Raw genomic sequence first — 14,250 nt, 5'->3', positions numbered from 1 at the left:
AAGTGTATTTGCGTCTGAAATCATGAAAGAAAAAAACCTTCATGTTGCTGAATTTTGTGTAAATTTTATTTTTCAGTATGTTTCATGTTCTTCTTTTCTTTCCCTTTTTAGGTATTACATAGAAATGGCTTTATGGATCTGGACACTGAGTGTTTTGAGCTGTTTTTGCATCACCTTATCCAGAAATGAGGAACTGAAATCTTTTCGAAGTACTACAGAGCTAAATCATCTAACAGTGGATAATGACACTGGGATAATCTATTTGGGAGTGGTAAATGCTCTGTATCAACTTACAGAAAACTTGGATGTAATAAGGTCTGTAGAAACAGGTCCAAGAAAGGACAACAAAAAGTGCACACCTCCCATTGATGAAAATCAATGTAAAGAGGCGGTACTGACTGACAATTACAACAAATTATTGTTGCTGAACAAGGCGGATAAAACAATTGTGGTGTGTGGAAGCCTTTTTAAGGGAATCTGTGCCATCAGAGATCTAGAAGACATTAGCAATGAGAAGTATTATGTAGACAGTAGCGGAGAAAAGTCCTTTGTAGCGAGCAATGATGAGAGTGTATCAACTGTGGGATTGATCACTTCCTTGAATAATGACCGAGTGCTGTTTGTTGGGAAAGGGAATGGACCAAATGATAATGGGATAATAATCAGCACTCGGCAGCTCTACGAAAGGGATGGAAAAGACATTTTTGAAATGTATACAGACTCAGCAGCTGTTAAATCAGCTTATCACTCATCAAGCACACAACAATTTGTGGCAGTCTTTGAGGATAAAAACTATGTTTATTTTATTTTTAATCAGCAAGAGAAACAGCCCGTCAATAACCGCACACTGATTGCACGTCTGTGCAAAGATGATGCCCATTATTATTCCTACTTTGAAATGGACTTTGGTTGCAAAGATGATGATGGTGCCTATGACCACTGTCATTCTGCTTATGTCACTGTCCCGGGAGAAGAGCTGGCTGAGAGCATGGCTCAGCAGAGACAAACTATGGGTGCTCTCTCAGATGACAAAGTTCTTCTTGCACTCTTCAGCAAAGTAAACAAAGATAATGGCTCTCTCAAATCTGCCATGTGTGTGTTTTCCTTGCGGCACATCAATGAAAAGATGGAAAAAAACCGGAACGATTGCTACACCAAAAAGAATACCAGCTCATTTTACAAACTTTTTGCAGCAGAAAACCCGTGTGCATCACATGGACTGGTAATATCAGTATCAGTTTTAGAATCTGTGTTAGAATTAGTGGCAAATACACAACTGCATGTTTTGAGATGGCTTTGAGCTAAACTATAGTGAGATCAGATGACTGAAAACTCAATAGCTGGATTCACCATAGAAATGGAATGTGGTTGGGGGTTCACAGAACATGTCAAGCAAGAAGTGGCAAGATAGTAATACTTTTGAGTAATACTTTTTTTGATAAAAAAGATCTTATGTCTTCTGAAAGATAAATATTGGTATTATGAATGCATTTGTTTTAAAGGGTTCCTTCTGGTACGGAAATTACTGAGTCAAATGCAGTGATTTGTTACGTGTATGATCAGCTTCCAGATGATCACTGTAGACAGTTCTGGTCTCAACCAACATATTTATAATGTTTTTAAATGGTATTAAGAATCTTGTAGGTGATATCTAGAGTTCAGTGTTGTTTCTCACTTGGATTTGAATTTTCAGATAACTAGAAATATGCATGTTTCTTATATTCAGGTGGTGTTCATGTTTTGCTCAGGCTCAAAATACTTCCACAGCATGATGGACATCTTCTTTTTATGGCTTTTCATTACCTCAGCTACACGGTTTTTGGAGAGCACTGTTACTTACACCCCTCCAGATACTGTTCTTCAATTTACGACTATGTCTCAGAGAGGCAGTTTTCAGCATCTCTGTTGACTTTATGATGTTTTTGCCCACACCACCCTATTCCCAAGCCCTACTTGTGCATGCTATTTGTTACTGCAGCCAACGCTAAACTGGGCTGAGGAATTGACTCATCTTAAAAAAAACTCAGCCAGCTTTTAGGAGGATGTCTTAATTCCCCAACCTGAGCAAGGTACACACTTGCATAAGCAGCTGTTCGAGCACAGCTTGAGAAGTGGTGTGCTACAGTCCAGGAGTAGGAGTGAACAGCTGAAGAGATGGGGCATGGGAATACCTTATGTTGGTATTGACCCATAATCCTTCATCTCATGAAACCACAGCCCTCTCCCACACAGTAGGTCACTAGCACTGATAAAAAGCCAAAAGAACACTTTTTGCTTCCAAACACCAGTCTTACTCGCTGCAGTACCCTGCATCTGAGGTGAGCATCAAACACAGAAATTCTGAATGTGACAAGTGGAGCGGCCGTGGCTTCTGGCAAAAAGAAGGTGTGGATTTCAGATCAGAAAGACAGTCTTGTTACCAAATATAGCAGGAAGGGCAAGGTGCGAATGAACTTCCTTCTGGTGGAACTCCCTGCAGCTCAGGATTAAAGTGTAGTGAGGAGGGAATGTGTTGAAGTTCATGAGATGGTTGTCAGTGGGTTGCTTTTCTATGGATAGCAGCAAATTAAGAAACAAAACAGCATTAAAAAAACAGCCTTCAACACAAAATTGGTCAACCCAGTCTATATGACATGTTCATTTTAATTAAACAAACGGGTTACTTTTTAGACTGTGCTGCTATAATGAAATTGAAACAGAAAATTTTATCTCCCCATGTCTCCTGGAAAGTGAAAGCATTGAAGCAGTTTGCAATTAGCAGGCTGTTTTCTGGTTGCTGCCTGTTGGCTGGGGGAAAATGGCCAGACAATCCATTTCTCTCTTTCCACTCTTCTATGTCTGAGGGATATTATACTGTCTGGTAATAGGGTTGCACTTCATTCTTAACTAGGAATTATTGATCTGAATGTTTAACATCTCTCTGTATTGCTATTCCTTATTAGAATGCAAGCAAAAATTTCCCCTGTGGCTCTGAACACTTGCCATACCTTTTGGGAAGTAAGAATGGCGTTATAGAGAAGCCGGTACTGCAAAAAGAAGGGATGAATCTCACGGCCGTCACTGTGGCTGTGGAGAATGGACATACTGTGGCCTTTCTGGGAACGTCGGATGGTAAAATTCTTAAGGTAACAAACTGGACTTAAAAGACTGGAAGGTGTTTAAAAGGTTGTGAACTGTAGTGATAGCATACTTCTACTCTAAAAGTAAATGAGATTTATAAGATAGCATACCAGCAGCAAATTCTCTTGGTATTTTTAATTTCAAAGAAAAGCCACATTATTTCTGACGTACCTCAGCTATCCGATACACAGATTGAATTAGCATCACCTGAATTACACTTTTCCTGAAGGATTAGATACCTACTGAGAGCCCTATATAAACAGCCTTAGGTAATCTAACAGCTGCTCTAGCCTTATCTCTATTCAAGCCTATACTAGTTTAAGAGCAACTTTTCATTTTGTAATTACTCTGGCCATTCAGTGAATAGATGTGGCAATACAAAGCCCAAGCTGGAGCTCTGCTAAATTCTGATTGTGTGGTGTGGGGCTCAAGGGTTCACATGTTTGTGGTGTTAAAATGTCAAGACTGCAACGCCAAACACCGTGTTTTGCTTGAAGGGGAGTGATGGCCATGTGCCATTACGTGGTTTGAAGTTTGAAGCTGAAACTGTTGGTTACCGTAAGGGAAGACAACAAATTTGAACACCTTCAAGTGCAATGGCTCTGAGTTGAGAATTTTAATTTTACAGCACTAATATAAATCAGTATTTACAAAAAAAGATACAAATACTAGCTATTGTGAGCAGTGAGCAATTTTTTTCATTACTTTTATGGTTTACTTCCTGCTTTTGATGCCATATACTTCAAACTGAAATGTTTTTCCTCATGTGAATTTGTGAACTTGAGTAAACACAGGATTTTCATTAATCATAGAATCATTTAGGTTGGAAAAGACCTTTAAGATCATTGAGTCCAACCATAAACCTAACACTGCCAAATCCCACCAAACAATATCCCAAAGTGCCACATCTATATGTCTTTCAAATATCTCCAGGGATGGTGACTCAACCACTTCCCTGGGCAGCCTGTTCCGGTGCTTAACAACCCTTTCAGTGAAGAAATTTTTCCTAATATGCAATCTAAATGTTCCCTGGTGCAACTTGAGGCCGTTTCTTCTCATCTTATCACTTGCTGCTTGGGAAAAGAGACCAGTACCCACCTCACTACAACCTCCTTTCAGGTAGTTGTAGAGAGCAATAAGGTCTCCCCTCAGCCTCCTCTTCTCCAGGCTAAACAACCCCAGTTCCCTCAGCTGCTCCTCATAAGTCTTGTTGTCTAGACCTTTCACCAGCTTCGTTGCCCTTCTTTGGATGCACATCACCTCAATGTCTTTCTTGTAGTGGGGGGCCCAAAACACAGTACTCGAGGTGCGGCCTCACCAGTGCTGAGCACAAAGGGATGATTGCTTCCCTGCTCCTGCAGGCCACACTATTTCTGATACAAGCCAGAATGCTATTGGCCTTCTTGGCCACCTGGGCACACTGCTGGCTCATATTCAGCTGACTGTCGACCAGCACCCCCAGGTCCTTTCCCGCCAGGCAGCTTTCCAGCCACTCTTCCCCAAGCCTGTAGCGTTGCATGGGGTTATTGTGACCCAAGTGCAGGATCTGGCACTTGGCCTTGTTGAACCTCATACAGTTGGCCTCGGCCCACTGATCCAGCCTGTCCAGATCCCTCTGTAGAGCCTTCCTACCCTCAAACAGATCAACACTCCTGCCCAACTTGTCTGCAGGCTTACTGTGGATGCACTCGATCCCCTCGTCCAGATCATTGATAAAGACTTTAAACAGAACTGGCCCAAATACTGAGCCCTGGGGGACACCACTTGTGACCAGCCACCAACTGGATTTAACTCCATTCACCACAACTCTTCGGGCCTGACCATACAGACAGTTTTTTACCCAGCGAAGAGTATGCCCGTCCAAGCCATGAGCAGCCAGTTTTTCAGGAGAATGCTGTGAGAAATGGTGTCAAAGGCTTTACTAAAGTCTAGGTCATCCACAACAACATCCACAGCCTTTCCCTCATCCACTAAGCAGGTCACCTTGTTATAGAATGATACCAGGTTAGTCAAGCAGGACCTGCCTTTCATAAACCCATGCTGACTGGGCCTGATCACCTGGTTGTCCTGTATGTGCCACGTGATGGCACTCAGGATGATCTGCTTCATAACCTTCCCCGGCACCGAGCACAGACTGACAGGCCTGTAGTTCCCCAGATCCGCCTTCTGGCCCTTCTTGTAGATGGACATCACAAGCGCTAGCCTCCAGTCAACTAGGACCTCCCCAGTTAGCCAGGACTGCTGACGAATGATGGAAGGTGACTTGGTGAGCACTTCCACCAGCTCCCTCAGTACCCTTGGGTGGATCCCCTCCGGCCCCATAGACTTGGGTATGTCTAAGTGGTGTAGCAGGTCACTAACCATTTCCTCTTGGATTATGGGGGCTTCATTCTGCTCCCCGTCCCTGTCTTCCAGCTCAGGGGGCTGTGTACCCCGAGAACAACTGGTCTTTCTATTAAAGACTGAGGCAAAGGCAGCATTAAGTACCTCAGCCTTTTCCTCATCCTTTGTCACTACGTTTCCCCCCACATCCAGTAAAGGATGGAGATTCTCCTTAGCCCTCCTTTTGTTGCTAATATATTTATAGAAACATTTTTTATTGTCTTTTATGGCAGTAGCCAGATATAATGATTTTTGGAAAAAAAAGCAACATTAACCACCTTTCTTTCTTCCATGAAATAGGTGTTCCTGTCATCCACTGCAACCGAGTACAGCTCTCTTACTATTGAACTAAACAAACCCATAAAGAATGACCTGGTCCTTGACCAAACACAAGAAAATCTGTACGTGATGACCACAGACAAGGTAATGTGTCCTGCTTGTGTTAAGGACCAGGTCCACTTTCACTTTCTCTGCAACTTTACCTGAGACTTGTACGTTTCTCAGTTGTTCCTGGAAGTGGCCTCATTTGGTGGGGCTCCCCCCCGGCCCTGTGTCTGTGGAGACCTTTCTCAAGTCTAAGCTGATGCATTTGATTGTTGTGACTTGGAGAACGTTATATCCATGGTGCTTAGTGACTGGGAATGGGAAGTGAGTTCACCTCTAAAGCTCTCTTACACAGTCTTGCGAGAAGGATGAAGTTGAGATGTTTGGCACCAGCACACCACGGGGTCAGGCAGCCCTAGCACTCGGTGTGGTGTCCATGGGGTACCGGTGGATGCTCTAGCTGCCATCAGTCCTTTTCAAGAGTACTTCAAGATTTAGGATGCTGGCGGCTGACATAATAGCATTTACACATCTGTAAAGCTGCCAGGAGTTTTTGTGGGTCTTGCTGTCAAAAACTAAGCAGCAATGGAGAGAATTACAACTTTGGGATATGCTTTTGTTCAAGCGTCTGCTATAGCCAAGCGAGTGCAGCAGGAAAGGTTGGACTTTGCTACAGAAGGCACAGGCAATCTCTTCTAGGTTCCCCTTCTCTGTGCTGGCAGGTGAGGCACAATGGAGGTTTGTAAAGAAAGGAGGGAAAAAAAGCAAGTAGGAGATGAGAGGGAGACTAGATTTCTCCTTCACCTCCAACTGTAACCCTCTTCTGACACTTCTCTTTGTGGTGGCTGGAGCTGCCAGCCTCAGATGCGTGGTTCAGCACCTCTCCAGAACAGGGTGGGTGACAGGCTGTGACCATCTGCAGCACTGACAGTGACACGGAATAGGACATGGGAAATGCTCCAGCAGCAGTAGCATAGGGAGAATGAGGGGGTCTGTGAAAGGAGAGTATTTGGGGAAAACATTGCAAGAAGAATGTTCTCTGTCTGTTTTATAAAAGAATTAATATAAATTCCTGCTGCGGGAATGTTATATTCTAGCTGAATGTTTTCAGGCTAGAAGCCACATTGGAAAAAGTGCCAGATAAGCGACTGATAAAGCATTTAAAAATAGGACAGTGTGTGAGAGAGGTTACTTCGGGTTTTTTTTTCTTTTTTTTTTGAGTAGTTGATGCTTCTCATTTGGCTTCTGTTCAGATTTGGAACAGAACTGCAAACTTCAACATTGTCCACAAAAGCCTGGGTGGCCTGGCACCCTGTTTGACAAGCTGGCATGTTGCTGAAAAGCCCCGAGGTCCCCACCAGGCTATGGTGTGAGCTGCTGAGCAGCATAAGGGAATGGCAGCAACTTTGAAAGATGAGTTTACTGGTGACAGTCTGCTTGAACTGGTAGAATTTAGGAAGGCCACAGACAAATTTTTCAGAGAAAATTTGCAAAGGAACCCAAAATTCCATCTCTACAAAACATTTAAATTTCAAAAGCGGCAAATTTCTGCCAAAGAAAGGATTTCAGTTTAATCTTTTCCAAGTAGCTCTTATAGACGCTGCAGTTTCTGAATAATTCGAATAATAGTTTTCTTTTACAAAACCTGTTCAGCTTAAACATGAATAACTAAAGTTGGGAGCTCTATAATGGCATTACATTACTGTCATCTCCAGGAGTTAATTACAATGAGCAGTCCCACCCACTTTTAGAAGCAGATAGGCAGGAGGAGAATGGAGGCCTTTGGAGCTAGGAGAAACAAAGCGACATAAGCAAGGGGGGGAAGAATAAATGCTGAAATGTGCACTTCTGGGTTAAGCATGGCTGGGACTTGTGGGAATAGACACATCAGAATCTTACCCTGGGAGTTAAAATGGTTTAAAGTTATTATAAATAAGGTAAACAATAAAGGGCAGGCTAGCTGTGCCGATAGGCACGCTTACTGCTAAGGTACCTGGCAGATGCTGCGTGCCTCAGCATTTGGAAATGAATTGCTTGGGCTCTGTAAGCACTTGAGCAAAGTGAAAGTGATGATGTGGTGGATGATAACTTGAAGCAGATAACTTTAAAAAGAAATCAGATAGAGAGAAATACAAGGAAGAACGATACAGACGCTAAGAGCCATAGTGAGAAGTAAGCTCCTGCTTTCCTGTTTCACTTCTCCTCCCCCTTTTCCTCCCAGCTTCTGCTGCTGTGTCAATAGCAGTGGGTGGTTTGGAGCAAATGCTTTCAAAAGTCAGCCCCCTCCTCCCCGCTCTGCTCCCAGAGCTTGGGAAGAGAGCAGGAGAAACCCCTTGCAGCTTCCTGGGGGACTTGGAAAGGAGCATACCACCCCTGCCGTGCTCACTCTGATTGATTACAAGTGAATATCACTGGTAGGGTCCCAAATTCCTAATGGTACATACTATACTGGGAGGAAAGCAGAAGCCTGTGGCAGTCACTTACCACAATCACTAGCTTGTTTGCTTGTTTTAGTTTTTACCACTCTCTTTGATTACGAGTGCCAGTTAGAAAATCTCTAAAATTAGTTTCTCTGCATTTTGAAGTTGGCTGTAAATGGAGCTGCTATTTTTTTTTTTTAATCCATTAAGTTTACGTAAAACTTGCAGAGATGGCAATCTCTAGGGCTTGTTTCTGCCTGCCAGAATTATGAAATAAATACTTTGTCATAAAAAAGCCATTCACTGGATATTAAATTACTCATGGGTACCAGTTAGTGAAGCAGAGTGCCAGTAACTCAGCTCCAGTTAGATAAGAATCTGAGGAAGAAGGGAATGCTGAAAAGGTAAACCTCTGTATTAATAAATGCAAGAAAACTACTCAATATTGACATTTTCCTTAACTGAGTCAGACTGAACTCTCCAAATGTGAAAGAAAAGGCCAAACTCAGACTTTCAAAGTAGCTTTGTAATTGCCTGTTGTATTAAATGAGAGGATAAGGTAGAAAAAAGAAAGCTTACATCTCAGAGTTACTGTTGCTAGACTTTTTGCGCTCTTTAAAAGTAAAACATAGTCATCGACAGGAAGACATATGTCTTGTTCTCCTCTTGCATCATTTCAACAGCATAACTAAAAGGGATGGTCGTGTGCGGGCTCCTTTTTCTGTGCACCAAAGAAAGACAAAGTTATTTATTCTCAGCACCAAAGGAAATCAAAACCAGAAGCCGTATATTTACTGGGGGACTGAGACATGAGAACTGATGATGCTCTTTTCCCTGCTGCTTCCTGTCATAATTATTTCCATTTTCTTTCATGAGTGTATTGCGTGGTGGAGGATTATGCATGGAGAAGTGCAGTAACCCGAAGTGCCCTGGCTCTCTCACGCTTGCAGACTTTCTGAAATGCCTTCTGGCTAAAAGTGCCACTGATGTTTGCATTTCCAAATTATTTTATCTCTGTGCTAGTGATATGGAAGGGAGGATATTCTGTTTAAAAAATGATCTAGCCAGTACCAAGTTAGCCATTTGAAAGTATCCATCCTGCAGTAGGTGTTTCTTGAATTCAGAGCATTGTTGATGCAGTTTCTGTCCTGTGGTGGCTGCTATAATGCAGATTTCCAGAAGTAACATAACTGGAGGAGCTGAAAAGTTCAATTTTTGTAAGACTTGCTCATGATTCTCAATTATAACAATGTCCTACGTTACTTTGAAGAGAGATTAGAGAATATTGGAGTGAAAAAAAGCAGGAAAAGTGTGTGAATTTGGACTTTGTTGAGGGGGAAATAACCGGACTCTGGTTTTGTATGTATTTTCTTAAAATCAAGCTGACCTCTGACGTAAGTCAAGTCTGAGTCAAGTCTTCTGCTGCCACAGGCAACAGCACTGTACAACCCTGTCCACAAACATTTCCATCTCCTTGTGCCTTCTTCAGATTCGTTACAGTTTGCCTTACTTTCGGTTCTCCAGGTGCATCGCTTGCCTGTGCAGGACTGCCACAAATATTCGGACTGTGAGAAATGCACTCAAGCAAGGGATCCATACTGCGGCTGGTGCGTGAGAGAGGGCAGGTGAGTGCTGCTGGTGTTTTCTTGGGTGCAGGCAGTGGAATAGCTCAAATTTTGACATGTGCTGTGGGTTACTGTTCAGCATAGTGATCCCAGCTCTTTGTACTCAGCCTTACACTTCTGATAGTGATTTAATTTTATCACACAGACTTTGATATCAATCTTCTGTGCTCACAAATAAGTCCCCGTTGACTTCTGCAGATTTGATTAGTTTGGGAAAATATATACTTTTCTGCTGGTACTGCTGGAAAATCAGGATACATCTTCTAACTGCTTTTTTAATCACTCTCTGAACTGTACAGTCAAATGTTCTCCCAGAAATTAAAAGGGTACTCCCTATTTAAAATTCAGAAAATATAGCCTATATTTTAAGTAGAGCAGGAAAGTGTCAAAAAGAACATAAAAGAAAAAAACTGTTCATGTCTGAAATAAAGTATATAGCTCAAATGCTGTTTTTATATAAATGTCATCTATCAAGACATGTAGCTACACTGAACCCTCACCTAACTGTAGGAGAGCAGAAAGTGGCATTTGGCTGACTATCTGCAGAGGTTAACTGAATTAATATTCAAACAGATGTAAACTAGGACAGCACTGAACAGCTCTGGAATGTCTCTTCTTTGCACTCTGCATTGATTGGAGCTGCATGTGGAAAGAGCGGTCCTGCAGCTCTCTTTTTGACTACTAAGTTAATTAACCCCTTGGCATGAGCGGTTGGGAATTTGTGATTCTAAGTACTTGCTGTTGGAACAAAGGGGCTATTTAATTATAGTATGCAGATGAATTTCAGGCTTCTAGCTTCCTGTCTGAAAATGTGAACTATCACATTAAGTTACCTATCAGCCTGATGTGTAGCATAATATGGAGCACTGCAGAGAAACTTATGCAGTGCGTGCAGGTTTATGTTATATACTGTAACTCTTCCAGCCTGGGTTTAGGTTGCTGTGGATGAAACCTGGAGACTTGGAATATACACCTCAAACTCCTCCTTGTCTGCTGGGAGCTGAAGGCCATGTCATACATTATACAAAAGGCAATTTACCCTAGATTTCCCTTTACGTTTCTGATATGACCACTGACCTCAATATCTCAAAACATTAATGGTCTCTGAGAACAGGCAAACATGAATTTTTATATTTGCTAGTATTTATTTCCAGTGGGGAGAAAAAAGTGTCTAATTTCTAATATTTTTCTCATCTGCAGCAAGTTCTGTCTCATGATCACACAGAGCACTTAATAGTGTGTTTAGGGATATGTTATATGAACGTAGACTCTGTGTGTAAATGATATATTTAAAGGTAGGGTTGACAGAACTGTGCAGCTACTGCACTGTGTTAAAGCCCCTGACAAATTAATAGTCTTCTGCTACAGCAGCCAGAGATCCTACAGCATTTTCTCCTGAACCTTGCACAGAATGGAAAGAATACGCATGAGACTGTCCCCACACACACACTTCAACAAGCATTTGTGGCCATATATACAGCTTCTGCACTGCAGCATCTCTTCTTTCTGTCCTTCCTGTACTTGAGCTGGGAAAATCTCCCAGTATTTTTGGTGAGGCTGCACACCTGCTGTTGTCTTCCCGTAATGGTAATGGTGCCCTGGCAGAGAGAGGTCTTAAATAGTGGCAGGAATTAATGAAAATATTCACTATGAAAGTAACATTCCTAGTGCTATGGTTTCACAGGGGCTCTCCACAAGCCTGTGTGCCCCTGGCAATACTTCTCTATTGCATTTTACTCTCATGAGTAGGGTGTCTTATTACCGGCAACACAGAGGTGTCTGCCATTTGACCTGCAGAAAAAACAGGCTGTGCCCACTCATTCAGGACTTTGTTATATATTACAATGAAGATTAATCAGCCTAGTTTCAGATGATCAGGCAATGGCTCCAATGCATGATGGCTCCTGTGCTAAATATTACTGCCTCTGCATTGATTTGGGTTGTCTAATCCAAGGTGGTGTCCAAAATAGTATAGGCATGTTTTCCCACTTGCTTTTGACATCTCAAACCATCAGTACTTATTCCACCACTTATTCTATTAAAAATTCTCTAATAGCAACCTGAATAGCCAATATTAAAGCAAATTCCCAGTTATCTTGTGTTGTAATTTCATGCTCTAATCCTGAAATTGTTGCATAGTTCAGAGAAAGCAGAGTCCAGCTATAATATTGCTTTACTTTGTTTTTTGTTCCTGTTTTGTCAGGTGTACAAAGAAGGCAGACTGTGGAACAGCTGATAAGGAGAACCACTGGCTGTGGAGTCCAAGTGGCACGTGCATGACTATCATTAGTGCAGACCCTCTAAATATGAGCTGCAGAGCCCCTGCTAAGGTATGACAAGAAAACGACTACCAGGAAGATGAGTATCTGCGTTTCTTTATGCGCAGTGGAGACTAGGAATAGGATAGTGTTTTGGGTATCTCAGTCTCTGGCATTTCTTACAGTGCTCTTTCTTGCCTGCTGTTTTTGCAGGTTGCAGTTCATATTTTCTACTAAGAAATGCTCTTTTTGACCTCTGTAAACCAAAACGATGCACTAGTATGGCTGATAAAGCAATTACTGAATATTATGAAAGTGTTGCACAGTGTTGTATAACCCATAAAAAGTGATTGATAGGGGAGACTTCATGCTGCCCTTTCAGCTTACTTGAGCATAAACTTAAGTAAGCAGTGAAGCCATAAGCTGTTGCTTTAAAATCAGTAGTGGATTTGCCTACACAGCGAAGTCTGTCTAGGTACATGGAGAAGGTAAATTCAGCATGCAAAACGACTCTGGCAACAAAACTGAGTGTTGAGAGTGTGACCAGGGTGTCATAGCTTGCTCTAACTCCAAATGGAGCATGCCAGTGCAGACTGAGGTCTTCCTGGGGATGCTCCACAAGTAAAATCAGTAAAATGGATTTTAATCCCTCTTAATCAGAAAGAAAGAGACTTTCATTCAAGTCACATTAATTCCATTCCTAAATGATGTAAACAGCATTGTGTTAAGGCCATTTCTATGTTGAATAAAGATGTTAGTAGAGCGTAACTAGTCCACTTAAAATCCATGCATTTTCTTAGTTCAGATCTTGTCAACTTGTGTTGACAAGTCTCCGGTGTCTCATATCAGCATCTGAGGCCAAAATACCTAAAACCCAAAACCAAACCCAACTTCAAATGAGCGTTTGCATGCTGCCTGTAACATCACTAATGCCACTGTCTCCTCATGATTCCTTTACTCACCAAAAAATGTTGCAGCTCATAACATAGTGGACCAGTTTCAGTAAGAAAGGATGATTGTCATTTGTACTGGCAATACAAAATGGAAAAAGTAAAACTGTATAATTAACACACCTGAAGCATTAAATCAAGGACAGCATCCAAAATTTCATTTCAATTTTTCCTCTTTCCTTGCTAATTTTTCCCATTTTATTTTGCTTTTAGTTTCTCACATACACTCTGTATTGAAAATTTCCTCGAGGAGATTAAGATCTCACCATCACTCAGAAATCTTTTTTTAGCAGTAATGATAGATCTCAGTGGGTTTCTTGCATGTACATTGAGTCTTGAGGAAGCCACTTTTTCTGTTCAGCCCTTTCAAACTCCAGCTTTTCCAGCCCATCCAGCCTTGGTTTCATTATTCACTATTAACACCTAAGGTTAATGTAATTTTAATTAAGTGTGTCAGGATTTAAGTGTTAACCACTCTGTTTACTGTTGCTAAACTGGATGCTGAGGACAAGAATAAAAGGGTTTGGATGTGTCTGTCCAGACATTTTTGTTCTGAGCTAATGCGTTGACAGGACAAGGTGTGTTTGTACCAGTCTAGTTCATCATAGACTCAGCTGAGAAAAATTGGTAGAGATGTAAGAAGAAAAGATTAGCAGGTGGGAAGAAATAAAAATTGAAAAAGACAACCATCTTCTGTGATACTAGCCAAAATATCACTGCTGGCCAAAAAAAAAGAGCAGTTGAAATTCTCTGGCCATAAATCTTACTGGGTCTTGACTTATTTCTTTCAAATATTTTACACTTTTTAAATTTTGTTTCCAGGTAGAACTGACTGTAAGTCCATTGCCAACTTTGACTGAGAGTGACGAGGTTTTGTGTACATTTGGTGAAACAACCCATTCTGCTCAATTAAAAGAAGGGGTTATTATCTGTGATCCCCCCGATATAATTCCTCCAACACCGAAAGGTCAAGGTAAAGAAATATTGCTACCTTCCATGTATAATAACAGGAAAAAACATAGCCTGCTGCTGCTTCTAATGTGATGCTCTTATATGAGCTGCATACAAGTTTTTTTATCTTTTCCGGTCCCCTTTCCCTAAATAGTCTATTGCTGAACTTTGTCCATTCAAACATTTTAAAAAAAAAAGTTTGCTCAAACTTTTTCCATTG

At 41.6% G+C, this 14,250-nt stretch overlaps 1 protein-coding gene across 11 annotated transcripts in view; it reads left to right on the top strand.

Annotated features, from left to right (window-relative positions):
- The window catches only part of PLXNB2 (plexin B2), a 261,927-nt gene that overhangs the window by 178,528 nt on the left and 69,149 nt on the right, over nucleotides 1-14,250 (top strand). For all 11 annotated transcript variants that reach the window (XM_069801975.1, XM_069801980.1, XM_069801969.1 and 8 more), the window contains 6 exons: nucleotides 112-1,222; nucleotides 2,943-3,125; nucleotides 5,803-5,925; nucleotides 9,771-9,871; nucleotides 12,075-12,201; nucleotides 13,902-14,052. In XM_069801975.1, the coding sequence (XP_069658076.1) occupies nucleotides 112-1,222; nucleotides 2,943-3,125; nucleotides 5,803-5,925; nucleotides 9,771-9,871; nucleotides 12,075-12,201; nucleotides 13,902-14,052 (1,796 nt within the window). The remainder of the gene's footprint in view (nucleotides 1-111; nucleotides 1,223-2,942; nucleotides 3,126-5,802; nucleotides 5,926-9,770; nucleotides 9,872-12,074; nucleotides 12,202-13,901; nucleotides 14,053-14,250) is intronic.

This window comes from Haliaeetus albicilla, chromosome 14 (genome assembly GCF_947461875.1).
Source record: "Haliaeetus albicilla chromosome 14, bHalAlb1.1, whole genome shotgun sequence".
In the NCBI taxonomy this organism is placed as follows: domain Eukaryota; kingdom Metazoa; phylum Chordata; class Aves; order Accipitriformes; family Accipitridae; genus Haliaeetus; species Haliaeetus albicilla.
The sequence above is the reverse complement of the archived record's forward strand: the minus strand, read 5'-3'. Positions and strand labels throughout refer to the sequence as shown.